The 22,238-nt window shown below is 46.9% G+C and overlaps 2 protein-coding genes across 6 annotated transcripts in view; one reads left to right on the top strand and one right to left on the bottom strand.

The window, feature by feature from the left end:
• Positions 1–6,935: 6,935 nt before the first annotated feature.
• LOC116101190 (translation initiation factor IF-2-like) lies at positions 6,936–21,827 on the bottom strand. The gene is made up of 3 exons (XM_031384850.1): positions 21,782–21,827; positions 18,824–19,608; positions 6,936–7,046 (listed from the first exon to the last, which is right to left on the bottom strand). Exons 1-2 carry the CDS (start codon positions 21,825–21,827, stop codon positions 19,040–19,042), a joined length of 615 nt encoding a protein of 204 aa, XP_031240710.1. The 3' UTR covers positions 6,936–7,046; positions 18,824–19,039.
• Kiaa0355 (KIAA0355 ortholog) overlaps positions 19,188–22,238 on the top strand; it is an 86,127-nt gene continuing 83,076 nt past the window's right edge. For 2 of the 5 annotated variants that reach the window (XM_031386175.1, XM_031386174.1), the window contains exon 1: positions 19,188–19,277. The gene's annotated coding sequence lies outside the window, so the exon portion shown is untranslated. Of the gene's footprint in view, positions 19,295–19,532; positions 20,081–22,238 lie in introns of those variants that run through there. The other 3 variants (XM_031386170.1, XM_031386173.1, XM_031386169.1) reach the window with 3 other exon arrangements.

Raw genomic sequence — 22,238 nt, 5'->3', positions numbered from 1 at the left:
TGTATATTCAAATGCTAAATTCTGTACCCCAAGACCTGGTTGCCCCAAGAGAAGCAAATTTCCACGTACACTAGCTTTTGTTGTACAAACCTTACTCCCCAATTTAATTGGTTAAATAAAACTGGCAACAGTCAATTACTGAGGGGAATAGAGAGAGGTTACCAGGTTTCAGTTACCAGATGGGGACGGGGGAGTCACAGGTAGGGACCAGGAAGAGAAAGGGGGGGGAGCAGAGGAGGAGAAGACAGAAGAGGCAGTCTCCATTAGTCATAATGGACCAACAGTACACGCCTATGCCTGAGTGAAATGTCTCCCCAGGACACCAGACTGCTGGAGCAGAAATAACCCAGGAAGATTCAAACAGCAAGTATTGGGGAACACAGTTGGGGATGTAGCCAGTCTAGCATTAGAGAATTAGATTAGGTGTCATCCCCTGGTAATTGTGCAGAGCCTAATAAATCACAGTTTGAGTCTCATTTATTTGAAGGTAGATGGGGATAAGCATAATGCTTTTATGTTACAGGATCAAACCACATGATCATCAGTACTATGTGAACCAGTACTGTGCTCTGCTGGGGCATGGTGGTGCACACCTTTAATCCCAGTACTTAGGAAACAGAGGCAGGCAGATCTCTATGAGTTTGAGTTCCAAGGCATTCTTATATAGAGAGACCGTCTCAAAAAAAAAAAAAAAAGTCTGTAACCTAAGTTATATGACGTCAGGAGCTGGTGTGCAGCTCAGTAGTAGAATACTGCCCAGCATGTGACGTGTGTGAGCCTAGATTCAGCCACCAGTACCACAGACATGTATACTCACACATGCTCTCACACATGTGCTCTTGGCCCTGCGCATATCCCCGTACACAGCACATTCATGTCTTGCATTTGTCTTTGTGAGGGTAGGCATTGTTTTATCATGTAAGTGGTTTGTACTTCCCCTTGTATAAGCTATTTGTAAATAGTCTGTATTAGGGGAAAGTTTTGGTGTTTTGGGTGGTGGGGTTGTTTTTTTAGGATTTATTTATTATGTATATGACTACACACAGTCACTCTCTTCAGACACACCAAGAAGAGGGCACCAGATCCCATTACAGATGGTTGTGAGCCACCATGTGGTTGCTGGAAATTGAACTCAGAACCTCTGGAAGAGCAGTCAGTGCTCGTAACCGCTGAGCCATCTCTCCATCTGGAAAAAAATGTTTTTAACATGTGAATATGGTTAACACAAGTAAATAGCATACATAGTCTTGTTCCTCACTGGATAAGGAGCTGTATGCCTGAGATCCAGGACCGAAGAGGGAGTCAGGAGGATGGATAGAGAGACACACAGGAAGTTGAAGGCAGGGACGTTCTATTTGGGGGAGGGTTTTTTTAAAAGAGGGACATTCCTGCTGGGATAAGAAGGTCAAAGGAAAAGAACCCATAATACATTTAGTTTCCTTTGTCTTTTCTGACACACTGATTTTTTTTATTCATTATCAATGACTGCATTTAGCTCCCAAGGTACAGAAGCTCAAGGCAGGCCTTGAACTCGCTGTAGTAGGTGGAAATTCCAACTCCCACACTTACCATGACACCAGGTCTGAGCCTCCAGGTGCGGTTGAGCTGGTGACAGAGGCTGTTCTGGAATCTGGAAAGGTCTCAAGGGGGAGTCATCATTAATCTCAGAGGGACGTCGTGTTGTTTATAAGTGTAGGCCAAGTTCAAAGGTGTCGGTTCCCAATGAAGGGACATTTCTTTAGAAGAGTCACCATGGACAAGACACAGCAGCTTTGGGGAGAAGAACAAGCCTTGGATCCACACTAGTGCCCACTCTCCTTCTTTCAAGGCAAATGCTATTTACTGTTTGACTTCTGTTCTTCCAGAAAGCATCTCTCTCCAAATTGAGTCACACGTGCCCGTGTGTGAGTGTGTGTGTGTGTGAGTGTGTGTGTGTGTGTGTGTGTGTGTGTGTGTGTGTAAAAGCACTATAGTTTCCAATGGTAAAGGTGCTTGCCACTGAGCCTTACTGCCTAAGTTGGATCCCTGGAACTTAATAAAAATAAAAATATTTTTTGAGAGAATATCTCGTTATGTGTCCCTGGAACCCACTGTGTAGACCAGGCTAGACTCAAATTCACAAAGGCCTACCTGCCTCTGCAACCACAGCTGGTTTAAAATATTTATTTTAGGCAGGTGGTGGTGGTGGATGCCTTTAGTATTTTATACAATTTATTTATTTACTTGTTGCATCTATCAGCGTTCATATGCATGCACTTTGCCATGGTGCTCATGTGGAGGTTAGAGGACAACTTGCTGGCTTCTCTCCTTCCACCATGTGGGTTCCAGGGATCCAACTTAGGCAGTAAGGCTCAGTGGCAAGCACTTTTACCATCGGAAACCATAGTGCTAATCTCCATCTTCCCCTTATATTGTATTATTAGGAAGAACCTGAATATACTCTTCCCCATTTGTTTACAAACTGCTATCTAGATACAAAGAGTTCTTGCTCTTCCAGAGGTTCCATTTAGTGTAGAAATGGTTGTTCCAGAACCTTCTGCATTCTGTTCAAGTCCAAACATGTTGTTCTCCAGGTCTTCCGCAGAGGGGACTGGGCTTCTGATTATTGTCCCTTTAGGTCAGTCACTGCTTCCGGAACAGCTTTCTAAGAAAGTCCTTGTTGTCAGGATGTGTTGGCTCACATTTTCAAACCCAGCACTTCAGAAGCTGAGACAAGAGGACAGCCAGGAGTTTAAGGTCAGCCTGCACTGCATAATGGGCAACCTGGGCTACAGTGTGAGAAAAACTAAAGAAAGCAGGTTAGTGAAATGGCTCAGTGGGTAAATGCCCTGGCCACCAAGCCTGATGACTGGAGTCCATCCCCAAATCCACAAGATGGAAGAAGAGAACTCACCAGAGAGCTGGCCTCTGCCTTCCTCATGCAAGCACACTGAAACATGCACACCACAGCAGGCATCCCGGTCTAGGCAAGGGGACAGATAGTAAAGTCTCTGTCACAACTTTACTTGAGTTACTGATAATACGTAAACACAGTCTCCCTTGAGGCTGGCTTACAGTGAAGATAAGTCTAAGACTGGTCTGTTTCTTTTGCTTTATAGATGATTGGGTTTAAAGGTGTGCACCACCACCACCACCAGGCTATAAAGGGGGAAAAAAAAAAAAAACCTCAATACAGATTTTAGAGGGTGGAGGCAAGCTAGAGAGATGGCTCAGTGGTAAAGATAGAGGACCTGAGTTCAGTTCCCTGCATCCATGTTAGGTGTCTTCTCACCATCTGTAACTCCAACCAGAGTGGGGGCTAGAGAGAAAGAGAGAATATTTATTTTTATTACTTTTTAAGTGTGTGTGTGTGTGTGTACACGCGCGCACATTCGCACGCATGCACATATGAGTGCAGGTGCCCCTGGAGTACAGAGGAAGGTGTTGGATCCCCTGAAGTGGGAGTTGTAGGTGGTTGTGAGCCACCTGACATGGGAACTGGGAACCAAACTCAGGTCCTCTCCAAGAGCAGTACAGACCCATGATCACTGGGCCTAGCCCCTTGCCATGCCCGATGCCTTATTTTGGCCTCTGCAAGCACCCATATACACATGGCATGCACACATATACATATAAAAAATTTAAGGTGCAGAAACTCTCTATGCCAGCCAGGACTTGTCAACTGTCACATTAGCATCCTTGCTGCAGTGAGGTCCCAGGATCAACAAAGGCTCAGTTCTAGGGCTGTCTGTGTCTCAAGCCTCCTGTTTATTTGTACCTGATTACAGGTAGCTGGCCATGGCAGGAGAAGGGACTTTTCACTATTGTGCAGCTCAGTGTTGTTGCTGGTCTGGCTTTCCTGTCTCAGCCTCCTCAGCACTCAGAGGATGGGTAGGCCACAGCACTCCCAGGCTGCTTTTCCTTGTTTCAAGTCCCTTTCTCATTCCTGCCTGCCCTATGCCTGCCAGATGCAAGGCAAGTGGGTCCTCCTGCACTGCCTGCAATCCTGGTCATAGTCCAGGCATCCATGTCCTACCTGGGCCAGCATCCTTTTAAGGGCTTTGCTCAGTCTAGAACGTCTGTAGTTAAGAAGTCCTTTTCAGCCGGGAGGTGGTGGCGTACACTTTTAATCCCAGCACTTGGGAGGCAGAGGCAGGCAGATTTCTGAGTTTAAGGTCAGCCTGGTCTACAGAATGAGTTTCCTTTCCAGACTAGGAGGAAGGACTGGAGGCTCTACAGAGAATAGGAACTCCACAGGAAGTCCAACAGAGTCAACTTACTTGGATCCTTGGGGCTCTCAGAGTCGGAACCACCAACCAAAGAACATACATAGGCTGGACCTAGGCCTCCCCACACATATGTAGCAGATGTGCAGCTTGGTCTTCATGTGGGTCCTGAACAACTGGAGGGGGTACCTATCCCAAAAGCTGTTGCCTGTACGTGGGATATGTTCTTTTAGCTGGGCTGCCTTGTGTAGCCTCAGTGGGAGAAGAAGTACCTAGCCTTGCAGAGACTTTAAGTACCAGGGTTGGGGGATACCCAAAGGGGACCCCACCTGCTCAGAGGAGAATCAAAGGAGGGAATGATGGGGGAAGGATTGTAGGAGGGGATGGGGGGGAACAATGAGTGGGATGTAAAGTGGATCATATAAGTAAATAAATAATAAATAAATAAAGTCCAGATTTTTCCTGCTTGATTCTACTCAGAAATACTACTTCCTTAGTGAAGTTTTAGGGTTTTTTTTTTGGGGGGGATGTCTGCTCACATACATGCACATACTTGAGAGGATGTAACAGAAGTTTCCCAATGGCCAGCCTGGGCTACCTAACAAGTTCCAAGCTAGTCTGAGATATACAGTGAGACTGTCTCAGAAGGAAAGAGATTCTATTGCTGCAACTGCCTCTTGGTCCTATGTATGTGATTGTTGTGTGAAAGTCAGTAGTGTCCCTAAGAGCCAGTTCTTAGCTAGGCAAAATGGTAGTCCTAATGCTAAGGAGGCAGAGTAGGTGGACTTCAGTGAGTCTAAGGCCAGCCTGGTGACATAGTAAATTCCAGAACATCCAGGGCTACAGGGTAAAACCCTTCCTTAAAACAAAGAAAACAAACAGGCAAACAAGCAAAACCAGTTCTCAGGCATGAATTTCTCTGTGCTGGTCCGAGCCTCTGAGTCACAGATCTAAAAATACACCAGAAGGCTGTGACCTAAGCTGTGTTACTGTTCTCCTCCGGGTCTGGGGCTAGCCTGTGGTCAGTAGCAGGGAGCCCACACCAGTACTGCTGCTGCCTCTTGCTCTGAGCATTTCTTTCCTTCATTAATTTTTATTTTAATTAATTAGCTAATTAATTAACTAATGCATATGGGTACTTTGCCTGCATGTGTGTATGTGTACCACATGTGTGCACTGGTGCCTGTGGAAGCCAGAAAAGAGCATCAGATCCCCTGGGACAGGAGATGTAGCTATCAAATGGGAATCAATTGTAGGTCCTTTGGAAGATCCTCAGTGATCTTTTTTTTTAAAAGATTTATTTATTATTATAAATAGGTACACTGTAGCTGTCTTCAGATACACTAGAAGAAGGCATCAAATCTCATTATGGGTGGTTGTGAGCCACCATGTGGTTGCTGGGATTTGAACTCAGGACCTTCGGAAGAGCAGTCAGTGCTCTTACTACTGCTGAGCCATCTCACCAGCCCGATCCCCACTGATCTTAACCACTGAGCCACTTCCACAGCTCCTTTTCATTAAATTTTGAGATAGAGTCTCACCCTGTGGCCCAGGTTGGCTTACAATTCGCTATGAAATCAAGACTCATCCTCCTGTCTTAGCCTCTGGAGTTTGGACATTATAGACATGTATTACCAAATCCAGCTCTTTCATTCAATCATCCAATACTGGGATGAATCTCACTGTGTAGGCCAGGCTGGCCTAGAGTTTAGCATCCTCTGACTCAATCTTTTTTTTTTTTTTTATTAATTTAGTCACTTACTCATTTTACATCCTGAACACCCCCCACTCTGTCCTTCATCTCCTCCCAGTTCTATCCTTACAAAGCCCTTCTCCCCATTACTCCTTGTCCTCCTACTCAGAGAAGGGGAAGTCCCCCTTGGGTACCACCCCACCAGTAGTAGCAGAACTAAGTGTTTCTTCTCCCACTGAGGCTGGATCAGGCAGTCCAGCTAGGGGAAGAGGATCCAATGGCAGACAACAGAGTCAGAGACAGCCTCCACTTTAATTGTTTTAGGGGATCCACAAAGACCAAGCTGCACATCTGCTACAAATGTGTAGGGGGGCCTAAGTCTAGCCTCTGCATGCTCTTTGGTTGGTGGTTCAGTTTCTGTGAGCTCCCATGGGTGAGCTCAGGTTAGTTGACTCTGAAGATCTTCTTGTGGTGTCCTTGAGCCCTCCAGTTAGCTCAAGAACTCAAGTGACAGCATGTGCTAGTGAGTATGGGGAGCAAGGGGAACACTGCCTCAACCTCTTAAATGTTGGGGTTCCAGATGTGCAGCCACACCTGGCCTCAGTGCCTTCCTGACAGACAGCACAGCAACAAGAGCAGCCTGCACATAAGCCAGTCTCTCTTTGGGTTAGACGCCTCTGCCCTTCCAGACTGTCACAGGACCTGTTCTGTGGCTTTTGTCACCCCAGAGGATGACTTGTGCATAAGATATGCCCAGTGCTCAGAACAGTGGTACATACCTGTAATCCTCTAATCCCATAGCTGGGGAGTCTGAGGTAGGACTTGACGGGGGCTTAGAACACATATGGTGGTGCACACCTTTAATCCTGGCATGAGGGGAGGCAGAGGTAGCTGGATCTCTGTGAGTTTGAGGCCAGTCTGGACACCCAGGGCTACGTAGAGAGACTTTGTCTCAAAATAAGTAAGTAAATAAATATATAAGTATATTAAAAAAGAATCTATTGTAGACCAAAACAAACGAATCATTCAAACCACCCTTGGTGTCTAGACCAGTTTATTTCCTCTTCCAGCTAGGACCTGCTTTCAACCTGGAAACTGGACTCTTCATCAGCTGAGTTGAGGTGGGTCACCAAGTCCATGATGTCTGCCTGTAGGACAGTCAGAGAGCTGCTGTCTCTCTCGCTCTTGCCAGGAAGGGAAGTACCTCCCAGACACATCCCAACTTATCCCAACTTGAACTTGCCTCGTGCTCACCTAACTGAAGGAGGGATGGAAATTTAGAAGCAAATACTGATGGGTACAACTAAGGTCTGCCACAGCCAACTGCTAGGAAGGAGGGCCAACTCGAGAGCTGGCAAAACTGGACAAGCTGTTGGGGGTATGGCTGGCAGTATGCTAACAGTGGCAGGCCTAAGCCCCAGGCTGCCTGCTGGAGCAAGCTAGCAGCTCCACCACATTCTCCCACGCACAAACTAGGTGGAGGAGGGAAGCTCTCAGAACCTCCGTGCCCCTCTTTCCCTGCCTGCGGATGAGACGTGAGCTCTCAGCCACTGCTCCAGTGCCATGCTCCCTACCCCAATGGTTGGACTTATCCTCTGAAACTGTAAGAAGTTCCCAATTAAGTGTTTTAGAGAGAGAGAGAGAGAGAGAGAGAGAGAGAGAGAGAGAGAGAGAGAGAGAGAGAAAAGAAGAGGAACTTTAGCTCTAAGTATGGTGGCCAAGTGTATAGTTCTAGCTCTTGGTGGGTCAATCAAGAACACTTCGAGTCCAAGTCTAACCTGGGCTACAAAGAGAGACCTTGACTCATAAATAAGCCAGCCTGAATCTTAGAACATCTTGTGCACTGATGATAGATTGAATTGCAAACATGCCATGCACATCAACCCTCATGGCTTCAATTCCATGCTGTATTGGTAGCAGTTGGGCATGAAAACTGGACCTTACAATCTTACGATCTTTAGCACAACAGGAAAAGACAGAAAGTGGTGGGGAAGTTGGATGTGGTGTCTGTGGTCTTACCACTTCAGAGGGAGAGACAGGAGAATCAAAGCCAGTTTGGGAAAGAATGACTTAATTGAGTACAAAACCCAAACCTGGAAGTCAGGCGGTGATGACACATATCTTTGATTCCAGCACTCAGAAAACAGAGGCAGGAGGATCTCTTAGGAGTTCAAGGCCAACCTGATCTATGGAGCGAGTTCCAGAACAGCCAAGTCCACAGAGAGAAACCTTGTCTCAAAACAAACAAACAAAACACACACACACACACACACACACACACACACACACACAACACATGCTATGTAATTCCATTCACATGAAATTCAAAACAAGAAAAACTCATCTATAGTGGTAATGATTGAACTAATAGTCACTGAGCCTGTGAGATGGCTCTTCTGGTTAAGACAGGTGCTCACACTCTTGACGCCCAAGTTCAATCCAGAGGACCCAATGGGAAGAGGAGAGAACTAACTGCTACTAGCTTTCCTCTGACTGCCACGAGTGCACGCACAAAATAAGTGAACTGGGGCTGGAGAGATGGCTCAGTGCTTAAAAGCACTGGCTACTTTCCCAGAGGACCAGGGTTCAGTTCCCAGCACTCACAAGGCAGCTCACAACTGTCTGCCACTCCAGTTTCAAGGGCCTGTCTCTTCAGGCACTGCATGCACATGATGCATGTTCATCCACGTGGGCAAATACCCTTACGCATGAAGTAAATATTAAAAATAAAAGCAAAAACAATTTTTTAAAGCAGTAGTAATTATTGACCCATGAACTTAGTGATCTTGCCTTCTCTCCATTGTCCTGCTCTCTGATCACACAGAGTCCTGAGTGCCCTGCTAACTCCCCAGGGGCCCCATGCTCTCTGCTCCATCTAACTCTCTGTGGAATTCTTGTTTCTCTTCAAACTGTTCTTCCCAGCCTGCCAAGTATGATCTGGTCCCAGGAGAACTCCCGGGGCCTCTCCTCACATCCTAACAGGAGCCAAATTCCTTGTTTCATTGCTTCCTCCAGGCAGCCCCCTCTGCCTGGAGGACTCCTCCCCCTCAGCCAATTTCTTCTTGTTTTTCCAATGACATTTTAAACATTGCACTTCCGGCCTACCTGCAGAACATGGAGCAGAAGGCATCAGGGTGTGCTTGCAATAGACTGCCAGCACACAGCTATTCATGGCACCTTGTCTTAATTGTGCTTACAAATTTAGGTTACATATTTATGTTCAAGTCTCTCTTCTTCACCATGGGAGTGTAAATACCAACTTTGCCAGGCATGATGACAGCCACAGGAGTTCCTGGCACTCAGGGGGCTGATGCAGGAGAATTAATAGTTCAAGGCTACCCTGAGCTAGAAGCAAGAGCCTACTACCAAGGCATGATTTTACCCAGCACTCAGGAAGTCGACTTAGAAGCCAGCCTTGTCTACAAAGCAAATTCTAAGCCAGCTAGGACTAAATAGTAAGCCTTGTCCTCAAACAAAACAAAAGGACAGGAAATAGGGGCTGGAGAGATGGCTCCATGGTTAAGAGCACTGACTGCTCTTCCAGAGGTCCTGAGTTCAATTCCCAGCAACCACATGGTGGCTCACAGCCATCTGTAATGGGATCCAATGCCCTCTTCGGGTGTGTCTGAAGAGAGTGACAGTGTACTCACATGCATAAAATAAGTAACCCTTACAGAGTGAGTTCCAGGATAGCCAGGGTTACATGATGAGATCCTGTCTCAAAACAAAACACCGAAAAGACCACCTTTTTTCCTTAAAAACAACAACTACCAACTTTGCTATTATTGTGTGAGTGTGTAAGTGCAGGCATGTTCTCTCCATATCGCATGTGTGAAGGTCAGAGGTCAACTTGTGGAGTGAGCCTTTGCTTTCTGCAGCAAGTGCCTTACCTCCTGAGTCATCTCCCAGCCCTTACCTTTTTCTTTCCCCAATACCTAACACAGTACTGGGGTTCTCAGAAATGTGTCGAATGACTGCATGAGTCACTAGGTGAAACCCTGTGGCTTGCTGGGTGCAACAGATACTAGAGACCCAGTGGGGTATGAAATGAATGTTACCTATTCTCATGGGGCACATGGGCCATTCTACTACAGTTCTATGAGATAAATGCTATGATTGCAAACTCAGAGTGGGAGACTTAGGGAAGCCCTTTTACAACGGGAGTACCCATGAGTGAATACTTTCAAAGAGAGTTCGTAGGGGCAAGCAAATTATGAAAACTTTTTAGACTCAGGTCTCTCTCTCTCTCTCTCTCTCTCTCTCTCTCTCTCTTTCTCTCTCTTTCTCTCTCTCTACCCCCCTCTCTCCTTCCTCCCTCCTTCTCCCCCCTCTCTCCTTCCCTCCCTCCCTCCCTCCTCCCTCCTTCCTTCTTCCCCCCATCTCTCTCTTGGGCTTTTTTTTTTTCTGTTTTTTTGGTTTTTCGAGACAGGGTATCTCTGTATAGCCCTGGCTGTCCTGGAACTCACTCTGTAGACCAAGCTGGCCTTGAACTCAGAAAAAATCTGCCTGCCTCTGCCTCCCAAGTGCTGGGATAAAGGCATGGGCTACCACTGCCTAGCTGGGTTGCTTTCTCTAAACTGTTTCAGTGTGTGTGTGTGTGTGTGTGTTGTATATGTGTGTATGTGCATGTGTATGTGTGTATGCTACATGTATGTCAATCAAAGGACATCTTGCAGGAGTTAGTTCTCTCCTTATACCATATGGGTCCCAGGGATCTGACTCAGGTCTTCAGGCTCTGTGACAAGTGCCTTTACCCACTGGCCCTCATTATTTATAAACATTAGTTAGAAGGAAGCTCAGAGCCACAGTGATTCTAAGGTGGCTTTAGGCTTCACTAATTCACTGTGAGCCCTTCACTGAGCCAAATGGTGTCCTACAGATTCATTTCTTACAGTATAGAGACCGATTGTAGTTACCTATTCTGTATCCAACAGCAGAATCAAACCATTGCAGGTTAAGAGTCACTTTTTTTGTTTACAATCTTAGCCTTTCCCCAGATATTTCTCATCACTTGGCTATAAACATTGGGCTGTGCTCAGCTTCGCCCCTAAAGTGGAACATGTTCCCCTAGAGCCATGTAGGTTAGAGTTAAGGATAGGCCCAGCCTTGCCAGGCAGTGTGAGAAGCTGGAAGTTCAGGCCCTGAATGGATCTCTGCAAAACACTGGAGGACAGGGAGGAGAATGCCCTTCCCCTTCCCACTCGTTGGGCTGCCCTGAAGACTGCAGGACCTGCTTCCATTACTATGTGGGAGGCAGCCAGCTGCCCAGTGCATGGCATCTGCTGTTGCATAATCCTGCCCTCTAGTACCTGCTTCAAAGCTGGGCTGAACTGGATAGAGCTGGGGATGTGACTTGGTTGGGGGAGTGTTTGTCAAACATGCTTGAGGCGCTAGGTTGAGGAAGGGGCATGCGGTCACCTATAATTCCAGAACTTATGAAGTAAATGCAGGAGAGTCAGGAGTTCAAGGCTATTCTTGCCTGCTTAGTAATTCAAGGTCAGCTTGCACTACATGGTACTCTATCTCAAAAGAGGAGATAGGTTGTGGATAGGGGATCAGTTTGGGTGTCCCAGGCCAACTTGGGAAGGGGTTGAAGGTTCAGGTCCAGGCTTTGTAACCAGTACCCACGTTACAGCTAGAGTCACATTGCCACCAGCAACTCTGCCAATGGCAACTTTCCTATCCTTGTTTGCACAACTCCATGTGTCCACTGGCTGTGCTAAGACCTAATGCATGTACCAAAGGTGGGTAGATCAGACACAAAAGGTTTTCCTAGCACATCCAAGGCTCTGGGTTCCATTCTTAACAATAAGCACACACACACACACACACACACACACACACACACACACACACACACACACACACACACACACAATGACTGACTGGAGCCACATAGTAACCTCTGAGTTCCTTTGGATGTTTGTATGTGGAAGGGATGAAGCCTGACCCCTTGAGGCCTCCTTCCTACTCTGCCCAGAGGGAACTGATAGGCTGTGGGGGAGCCCTGCGTGTGAGTCCCAGGCATCAGGACTGTTGCCAAGGACAGTTGTTCCGGTGGCCACAGTGCCTTTTTGTTTGAGCTAATGAATCCCCTGTTGTTCCAGTGACAAGGAGGTGGGGGTTATTACATTTTGACAACCAAAAAGAAAGTCCTCCTACAGCCAGGGAAGGCAGGATTGGGGGGAGGCAGTTCTAGCTATACAACCAGATGGATCTTGTATCCCTCATCCTTGGCCCCTGGGTGGGAAGCTCCAGAAAGTGTTTGACCAAGATTTGTTTTTCATTCTGTTTTGTTTGAGATAAGGTCTCCTTATGTGGCTTGGCCTGTCCTTCAACTTAAGATCCTCTTGTCTACAGTTCCCAAATTCTAGAACTATAAGGAATGTCTCCACATTCAACTTCCATCCTGAAGTCTGTCTCTGTCTCTGTCTCTGTCTCTGTCTCTGTCTCTTTCTCTCTTTCTCTCTCTCTCTTTCTCTCTCTCTCTTTTTCTTTCTTTCTTCTTTTTCTGTTTTCTTTCCTTTTTGACAGGGTTTTTTGTGTAGTCTTGGCTGTTCTGGAACTCAGTCTGTAGACCAAGCTGGCCTCAAACTCAGATATCTGCCTGCCTCTGCCTCTCAAGTGCTAGGATAGAAGGAGGAGGAGGAGGAAGAGAAGAAGGAGGAACATAAAGAGGAAGAAGAAGAGGAGGAGGAAGAGGGAGAGGAAGAAGAGGAGGAAGAAGAGGAGGAGGAGGAACATCAGCAGCAGCAGTCAAGCTCTGGGAGGGTGTGACTCAGTGGTAGAGCACTTTATCTATCAAGGACCAGGCTGTGAGTTCAATCCCTATACCACAAGCATAAACAAGTGGCACCATCACTTGGCTCCATCCTGAACATTTTCAAGGCTGCATCTCCTAAGACGAAAGGCACAGAGTGGCCTTTCGAGTTCTTAGTGGTCTTACTGGCCAGGTCTACACATCACAGGACCTGGGCTCTGTTGGCTATGAAATAGTCAAACTGGAGCCATCCTTGGCTTTCAGGAGACCCTCACCCAAGGCCAGAGTCCCAAACATACTTCATTCCTCTTCCTGGACCCCCGGCAGTTTGTAGGGGTTTATAAAAAAATCTCTTTGCCCACTGTGCACCTGTGGAGGCAGATACCTTGGGTGGAGGTGTGACTTTTTTTCCCTCACTATGTTCCCTTGGCTATCCTGGAACTTTCTACATCGACAGGGCTATCCTTGAACTCCCAGAGATCTGCTTCATGAGTGTTGGGATTAAAGGCACGTGTCACCACACATAGCTTTTCTTTATCTTGTGGGACCTGGTCTCTAGCCTGCAGCCTGGCACATGCTAAAGAAATATGCTATTACTGCTTGTTTATAATTGTTTACCACCCCCTCCCCCAGCCATCTTTTTACCTTCTAGTATAAAATGGGTTTTACTTACTAAGCCGTTCAGGCTGACCTTGAACTCACTCTGTAGTCCAAATTGACTTTGAACTTGTGCTAAGCATCTAGAGCAGCTGGCTTATAGACATACAGCTCAGATTTTCCTTTAGATTAGGTAGGCCTCTTCGCTTCAGTCAAAGGAGCTTGGAATCTTGGGGCCAGCCCAGACATTAGGAATTTCCCAGGCTCTTGGCCAGCTCCAAATCCCTACAACAATAAAGCCATCCAGGATCTTAGAAAAGAGGATGAGACAGGAGCCAGACATTCCACTGGATGTGGTGAGATGCATGTGATCCCAACAATCAGGAAGCTGAAGCAAAAGAATCCAGAGTTCAAGGGCAATGACTTATACAGTGAGGGTGCCTCAGAGAAAGATGAGATCTGAGGCTGGAGAGATGGCTCAGTGGTTGAGTGCTGTCTGCTCTTGCAGAGGACCTGGGTTCAGTTCCCAGCACCAACATGGTGGCTCACTACCATCTGTAACTCCAGTTCTAGGGGATCTGGTGCCTTCTTCTACAACCACTAGGCATGCACAAAGTACAAAAGTACACACACACACACACACACACACACACACACACATATATATATATATATATATATATATACATACATAGTACATACATACATACAGGTAAAACACCTATACACAGTAATAAGTAAATCTTCATTTTAAAGAAGCCAAGTTGCTGCCAGGCAGTGGTGGCACACACCTTTAATCTGAGCACTTGGGAGGCAGAGGCAGGCAGATCTCTGAGTTCAAGGACAGTCTGATCTATAGAGCAGCAATCCAGTACAGCCAGGGCTACAGAGTGAAACCCAGTCTCGGGAAAAGAAGGAGGAGGAAGAGGAGAAGAGTAGGAAGAAGAGGAGGAGAAGCAGCTGCCAAGCTCTAAGATGGTGTTGCTCAGTGGTAGAACACTTCACCTATCATGGTCCAGTTTCTGAGTTCAATCCTTACCCCTAAAAACACAAACAAGTGCACACACCAATGGCCCCTTGGCTTGAGCCTCTTGGCCTCAACACCAGCCTGTGGAGGTGGGCAGGGTTGGGGAGTATTGATGGCCCAGATAGTTACGTATAGGGGAAAGGCAGTGAAGGAGAGCCTTCCTTAGGGGGAGCAATCTGGAGACTAGGGGAGAGGTTTCCCCATCTGCACACAATTCACGCTGTCCTCAACTCCGCTGCTGCCTGTCATGCTGCCTGAGCTATTGCCTTGGCCTGGTCCCAACTTCCATCCATACTCAGCAGATGCAGCCAGTTGCTCTGTGCCCAGAATGTCTGGCCAGCTCCCTCCAGACCAGCTCCCAAATCCTGTGGTCTCCGGAATGCAGCAACCCACCCGGGAGGGAGGTTGCAGCCCATCCTGCAGTGCTCACATCCTGCCCAAGGGAGGCCCCCCAAATACTTCCCTCTCCAGATTCACCCCACTGCTCCCCAGCCCCACCAAGAAGACTTGGCTGTGAAAACCCCTTCCCTGAAGGTTTTTCTTTCAGATGTTCCCACTAAAACTAACACGGAAGAGGCCAGCCTAGAAGCCTGCCTCCCACTGTCTTGAACAAGCACAGCCAACAGTAATAGCCTCAACTGCTTAGGAAAATCAGCTCTGTAATCCCGCAGGAGCCCCTGGATGTGAGATGTTCTCATTTTTCGGCTTCTCTGACACAAGGAATGTGAAGCCCTTATAAAAGCCAGAAACCTGCTTTTTCTCTCAGCAGCTCCAGCCAAGGTCAAGGTGCATGTCTGTGGTTCATCTCACTAAGGCAAGTTCTGGTCCCGCTTGGTCTGTTCAGTGTAGAAACTCTTCTATTCACTTCTCACAGGCGGCAACAACCTCAGAGACATTCAGCTTGTCAGCATATCCAGCTAGAACTAGAACTGTCTTCATCTAGACACACAGTGGGCAGCTTAGATGACACAGTAAGACAATAAATAGTAATTGCTAGCTTTATTTTTTTAAATACAGAGGGAATGTTACATGCTTGTAATATCTGTACTTCAGGGACAGAGGCAGGATGATAAATTCCACGGTTATTCTTGGATTTATAGCAATTGAGGCCAGCCTAGACTTCCTGAGACCCTGGGTCAAGAAACCGAAAACAAGTAAAAATAAAGGCTGGAAGTGTCTCTAAATGTGTGGTGATGGGTTTGCTTCAAAATGTCTGGATGGCAAAATGAGGGCATTGGGATGCTAGGCTGTGAGGCTCATTCCTCTGTGTGTGTGTGTGTCTGTGTACATATGTGCACACACGTGTGCTTGTATACACACATATGTTGAGGCTCTAGTTCACAGGTCTGCAGAGCTGGAGGGTCCAAGCTATGACATTCCATCTTTTTTTCTTAGTATCTTGGTGCACTGGAGCTTGAAATAAATAGATAATAAGGAGGTAAGGGGTGTGTTGAGCAGTCTATGGTGATACAGGCCTAGACAGGAGGATCATGAGTTCAGGGCTAGCCTAGACTATGTGGCAAGACTGTCTCAGAAAACAAAGTTCGCTTCTAAAGCCCTGGACTGAATCAGTTTCCAGCATATTTCTCCATGACTATTGCTTGGAGTAAAGTTTAAGTAGCTGTAATTTCAAAGACAGCTCAAAGTGGAATACAAGGGGGAAAGAACTACTTTTCAACCAGGGTCATGGGGTGTCTTAGGGTTTTACTGCTGTGAAGAGACACCATGACCAAGGCAACTCTTATAAAAGAAAGCATTTAATTGGGGATGGCTTACAGGTTCTGAGGTTCAGCCCATTGTCATCATGATGGAAAACATGGCAGCATGCAGGCAGATGTTGTGCTGGAGGAGGCCCGCTCTTCCACACTGGGTGGAGCCTGAGCATAGGACTTCAAAGCTCACCCTCACAGTGACACACTTCCTCCAACAAGGTCACACCTACTAATAGTTTCCATGGGCCAATCATATTCAAAACACCACATGGGGTATGGCTTAATGATATAAAGTGAGCTGACTATGTTTGGCCATGGGTTCCATCCTTAGAACCAAAACTTAAAATAGACCACTGGGGGTATATAGCCCAGTAGTGGAGAGCTTGACTACATGCATGAAGTACTGGGCTCAATCTCCAGTAGTTGGGGGAAGAGTAAAAGTTTTAACTGGTGTTCATTAAGAGTGCTCCCTGGAGGATTCTGTGTCATGGGCTAATAGCCCCAGGGGGCCAATAGCAATAGCTAAGAGAACCTATGAGTAAGAGGCAGCTTTAACCAGGTTGGAGGTTTGGGCCTATAACTATTTAGGAAGCTGAGGCAGGAGGATCACAAGCTCAAGTCCTTCCTGGATAATTTAAACGGAAATAGCTCAGTGGCACAGGCTTGCTTAACATGTAGAAGAAGCCACCAGTGACAACACACATGCACACTCACATGCACATACACAGAGAGAGAGACAGACAGACAGAGAGTCACACAGACAGAGTGATACCCAGAGACAGAGACCCGGAGAAACAGAGACTGTCATTCTGAGACTGTAGGAGCCATAAATGGCCAACCAAAGCCCGTTGCCCTCAACTCTGGTGCCTTACCTGGGTACACCAGTAAGATGACATCAGTATCCAGTAAGCAGCCTTCTGCTTGCTCAGGTTCTACACCCCTCCCTCCTCCCCCAGAGAATCCTGGCTTTCCCCTGTCTTACCCAGAAAGCTGGGATACGTAAGTCACTGAGGAGGAAGGTTCCATTCTGAGGTGCTGGCCTGCAGCCTGCCCTGGAATCTCAGGGCCCTTGCTCCATTTCTCCTGTCTGTTCACCTCTCTGCTTTAGTGCCTTTACAATCTGAGGCATTACCACGCCTCAGATTGGAGGAGACTCTGCTCCAGTCTTTATATTTATGCATTTTTGGTTTCTTGACGTAGGGTCTCATGGCTGGCCTCAAATTGCCTCATATAGCCTAGGATGACTTTTAATTTTTTAAAATATGTGTAGGGATGTTCTGCCTGTATGTATGTGTACCATGTGTGTGCAGGGCCCTTGGAGGGAAGAAGGGGATAGATCCCCTGACATTGGAATTACAGGTAGCTTTGGCATGCTGGGAATTGAACTCAGGTCCTCTGGAAGAGCAGTCAGTACTCTTAATCACTGAGCCATCTCTCCACCCCTGTTTGTTTGTTTGTTAGTTTTTTGAGACAGGGTTTCTCTGTGTAGCTCTGACTGCCTTGGAACTCACTCTGTATAGAATATGGTCTTATTTTGTTGAATGGATTTATTTTCTTTTATGTGTATGAGTGCTTTACTTGCCTGTATGTATGCTACGTGGGTGCCTGGTGCCTGAGGAGGTCAGAAGAGGGTATCAAACCACCTGGAATTGGAGTAATAGATGGTTGTGAACCACCATGTGGGTGCCGGAAGCAAATCAAGGTCCTTTGCAGGAGTACCAGTGCTCTTAGTCACTGAGCCATCGCCCAGGCCCCACAACATGGTGAATATGGTATTTCTGTGTATACCACTACTACCACCACCTGTTCTAAACTTTTCTTTATTTCTCTTTAATAAAGTTAGCCTTCATTTCAGTTACTCCTGCAACAGTTTATGTCTTTAATCTTTATCAGTGTGACAAAGTCAACTTTGTAGCCCCTGGCCTGGGTGGACCTTTAATGACCACTGAGTCTCTAGCATCCTAGGACCTGTGGCCAAGCACAACCCAGTCCTGAAAGATTTTGTTGTTTTCAAATACTGCATCAAAATCTACATCCATGCCAGGTGGTGGTGGCCCACGCCTTTAGTCCCAGCACTTGGGAGGCAGAGGCAGGCGGATTTCTGAGTTCAAGGCCAGCCTGGTCTACAGAGTGAGTTCCAGGACAGCCAAGGCTACACAGAGAAGCCCTGTCTCGAAAAACAAAAAAAACAGCATCCATGCTTTCCCCTAATGCTGAGGGTGAACCCAAAGCCTCTCCTGTGCTAAGTGCTCTATCTAGCACTAAGCTGGGCCTCAGGCCCATACATCCATTCTTGCCTCCCGGTTGCAGACCTACATCCAGATCAACCTCGACGGCTTCTCAAATACAGTCAAATCATCCCTTGCTTAAAACAGGGAGTTTGGAATGTTCTCAGATAAATCCTATCTTCTTTGGTATTCTGACAATGAAACACTTGATAATTATTAACTTTTTTTTTTTTTTTTTTTGAGACGGATTCTCACTATGTAGCGTGGGCTGGCCCAAGCAGGGCTCAAATTCATAAAAATCTGCCTGCTTCTGTCCGAGTGGCTGGGATTTAAAGGTATGTACTACCACTCCCAATCTAAAAAACATTTGTTTCTTAATCTCCCAAACTCTCTTTGCAAAACCCTGGGGCTTTTTTAATACGTCTCCCTGACAAGTTGAATAGTACTCTATCCCCGAGCTACACCTCGGATCCTTTTTGCCTGTTTGTGTTTTGTTGTGTGCTGTCATGTAGTCCTTCTCAGGTGTTTGTTTTAAAATTCTTTTTTTTTTTTTTTTTAAAGGATCTCAGCTCTTGATCTAACCCTGAGGGTAATTACCTACCTGCACACTCACTTCCACTGGGTCAGGGTACTAGCTCCTCTCTTCTACTTTCCCCTCCTACCATCTGCCACAAATGGCACCACATCATTACAGTGATTTGTGACAGTATTCTGTTGGCACCTCTCGCGTAGCAGTCCCCGAGGGTGCTAGTACGATCCGGCTCCTACATCGTCTGTCAGGTATGCTGTCTAGCGATCAATGTTTCAGTCGTTAATTTCAATGATAAATCCACGAGGACGCAACCGAGCCCTCCAACAGGGTGCCGGCTGGGTTTTGAAGCATGGAGGAAACGCCGAGCTTCGCCGCCGCCGCCCAGCCAGCACGAGGGGAGGGTGGGCTCCGGCCGGGGAAACCGCAGCGGCCGCCTGGGGCGGGGGCGGGGCCGCCCGCAGACGTCACTTCCGGTGTACACAGCCGGTCCGGGCGGTGCGCCGGGAGCCGGGGCGCGTCGCAGGTGAGGTACGGGCGCCGGTGAGCGCGGGTCGGCGGGGACTGGCTTGGGGTGGCGGGCAGCGGGTCGCAAGAGCGACCGGCATCGAGGCGAGCTCGCAGGGTGCCGCTTTCCTCGGCGACGTCCCTCGCCCGCCTGCGGTAGAGGACGCCGGGCTCGGCGGGCGCTGGCCGGGCGGACGGAAGCCCGGAGGGGCCTCTGGGCGCGCGCCCGGGACTGAGACCCCGAGGGGCGCGTCGGCGCTGAAGGACGCGGCTGCCTCGGGCCGCCGCGGGGGATCCGCTCCAGGAAGCTCGCGGCGCTGTGTGCCAAGGGCCGGCGGCCTGTGGGCGACCTGGGTCCACGGGCACAGGCGGGCGCCGCTGCCCTCAGGCCGCCCCGCGGCTGCCCGGCCCGCCGCGCGCCCCTTCCTGGCTCTCCCTGAGCCCGTGGGCGCGGCGGGGGTCAGAGGAGGGCCGAGGCTGGGCTAGGACTGAGGAAGGACCCACACCCGTAGGGCGAGCGCAGGGGTCAGGGGTGTGTCTTCCTGCTCCGCGTGGAGCAGGGGAAAAAAGAGCATGCCTGTTTGGCATGATAAGAATTTTGTTTATACTTTAACCAAAATTGCCTGGGAAACGCTCAGCCCGGGGAGCCCCCAATTTGAAAATAGATTGTCCGTGCCCTTCCCCACCCATTGCCATTATGAAAGCTATTCATTCTTCTGTCCTTGTAAAAAAAAAAAATTCGCCACTGTATACCAAGTGTCAGGAGGGAAAATGACCTCGGTGACTTGGTGACAACCTCTGCTAACATTTTGGTGACATCAAGTAAGTGTGTGTGTGTGTATGTATGTATGTCACTCTTAGAGGTTTTGTAGTAGAGCATCGAGTACCATAATTTATCCAAACCCTAATGAATCTTTGATTGATTGTCTCTATCACAAGATAGAACACTTGTGGCAAAAAAGGATTTATTTGATTATTGTCTTAGGCTAAATTTACAAATGGAGGTCAAAGGTAACATTTCGTTTTTCTCCTTGTAGATATGCTTGGGGTTCGCTGTTGTAGAAAATTACTTCTGTGTTTGCTTCTCATAATTGCTTTAACATTTTTAATCTTTTTTTTGTTTTTATTTATTTACTGATACTTATTTTGAACAGACTCTCATTGTGTAGATCAGATTGACCTTAAGCTCATAGAGATCTTTCTGCTTCAGTTTCTCAAGTGCTGGAATTACATAGGCCAAGAGGCCTTGCCTTTGTATTTGTTTTTATTTTTAAGACATATTTCCCAAGTGGCAGGATAGTCATCCAGGTAACCATTGTTGTCTTATTATCGTATTTTAGGCTTAAAGTTCTAACAATGTACTTACAAGCTTGATTTGGTGTGTGTTTGGATGTTTTTATGTGCCTTGAAAATAGTAAGTTTTTCCTTTTTGTAATCTTTAAAAAGATCATTTCCTTTAAAGGTTCAGAGAATACTTTCATTATATTTGATATTTATGTGTGTGATACATATACATATAAATATACATATTAAAGTTCTATTGCTGTTTTATTTGCTTTCTTGCTGATGAGATAACAGACTCCATATGAAGAGTGCAAGTTTGTTGTGGCAACTTTTCAGTCTGGCATTTGAGATTCTAATCTTCCTCTATTTTTGCACACGAATACGTAGGTTAGCATTGGAGACCAAGATAGAAAAGTTCTCAGATTCCCTTGGCAAGCCTAGATTTTTTTCAATCTAAAATTATCTCTGGATTTTTGGAAGACAGCATGCTTTAAGCATCCTTTAAAAAAAAACAAAAAAAACAAATACAAAGTACTTTACTAAACACTACTCTGTTGAGAACTTGAAGCCTACTACACCGGGAGCTGTGTGTCTCCTAGATCTGCTGCATTCCAGGGAAATCACTAGCAGGCTTGAACATCCCATGGGTTTTGTGTGTCCACTCTGTCCCTTCTCCTGTGAGACTTTGTCCTCAGTGGAAAATAATGACCTTCCTAGATGGATAAAGAATGTTAGTTAGAACAAGGAATTGCTTTGTTTGGAGTGAGAAGAGCCCATTGCTGGGTTCTTTCAGTATTAATTCAGAAAGAGCCTGAAGTGTCGAGTTGTGCTCTAAAGGTTTTCTCTACAGATGTTGTCCAATGAGGCCCCCTAATTGGTTGATCTAGTGGTCACTGCATGCTTTTTTCTGTTTCCTTTTCATTTTGTTTAGTTGTTTCCTCTTTGCCATTCTTTATGATACAACTCAAGACTTTGAGATTCTATTATTTTTTTTTTTGTTGTTTTGTATGTTTTGTCTGAAGGCTGCACCCTGAGTGTACAGAGCCACTGAAACCAGAGGAGGGCTTCCGACCCTCTGGGTGTGAAGTCACAGATGCTTGTAAGGTGCTGTGTGGGTGATGAGAAGAGACCCAGGTCCTTTGCAAGAGCAGCCTGTGCTCTTAACCTCTGAGCCATCTCTGCAGGCCCTGAACTTGCAAGTTTGAGCATGCTAGGTGTGTTCTGTACCACTGAGCTTACCTCCCCAGATACTGTGACTTTGTAAATACTTAGTGAGGGCAGCCATCCTTGTTACAAATCGGCCTTGCTCTTGGCTGCCTACCTTAGAGCAATAGTGTCTATTTTCTTACCTTGTCTTTATTGCTCCACTTTACCATGTCTGTCTAGTGCTGTTTTCTGAGGCCTAGCCTCATGTTTCCTCCTCAACCCTTGATCCGTGTTTTTCCCTTCACATCCAGAGTAGACTTGGAGGTAGCCACCACTTTATTTCCTTGCCTTTGGGTCCTTGAAGTGATATCTCCATCTTAACTTCAGCGTTGCTTTTTCTGTTGTTTGCTTGTTTGTTTTTGAGAGTCTTTTCTGTACCCAAGCTGGCCTCCAACTTGAGATTTTCCTACATCAACTTCCCAAGTGTTGGGACTATAGGTATATGACATCCTATCTGGTTTCTCTATGTCAGTTCTTTATTTCTTTCTAA

Source organism: Mastomys coucha, unplaced genomic scaffold (genome assembly GCF_008632895.1).
Source record: "Mastomys coucha isolate ucsf_1 unplaced genomic scaffold, UCSF_Mcou_1 pScaffold21, whole genome shotgun sequence".
Lineage (NCBI taxonomy): Eukaryota > Metazoa > Chordata > Mammalia > Rodentia > Muridae > Mastomys > Mastomys coucha.
The sequence above is the reverse complement of the archived record's forward strand: the minus strand, read 5'-3'. Positions and strand labels throughout refer to the sequence as shown.

Coding starts and splice junctions, on each gene's coding strand:
- LOC116101190 (XM_031384850.1), bottom strand. CDS start 21,827: ATGGCTGCCCTCACTAAGTATTTACAAAGTCACAGTATCTGGGGAG. Junction 19,609..21,781: donor AAGTCACAGTATCTGGGGAG/GTAAGCTCAGTG, acceptor CCGTGGACCCAG/GTCGCCCACAGGCCGCCGGC.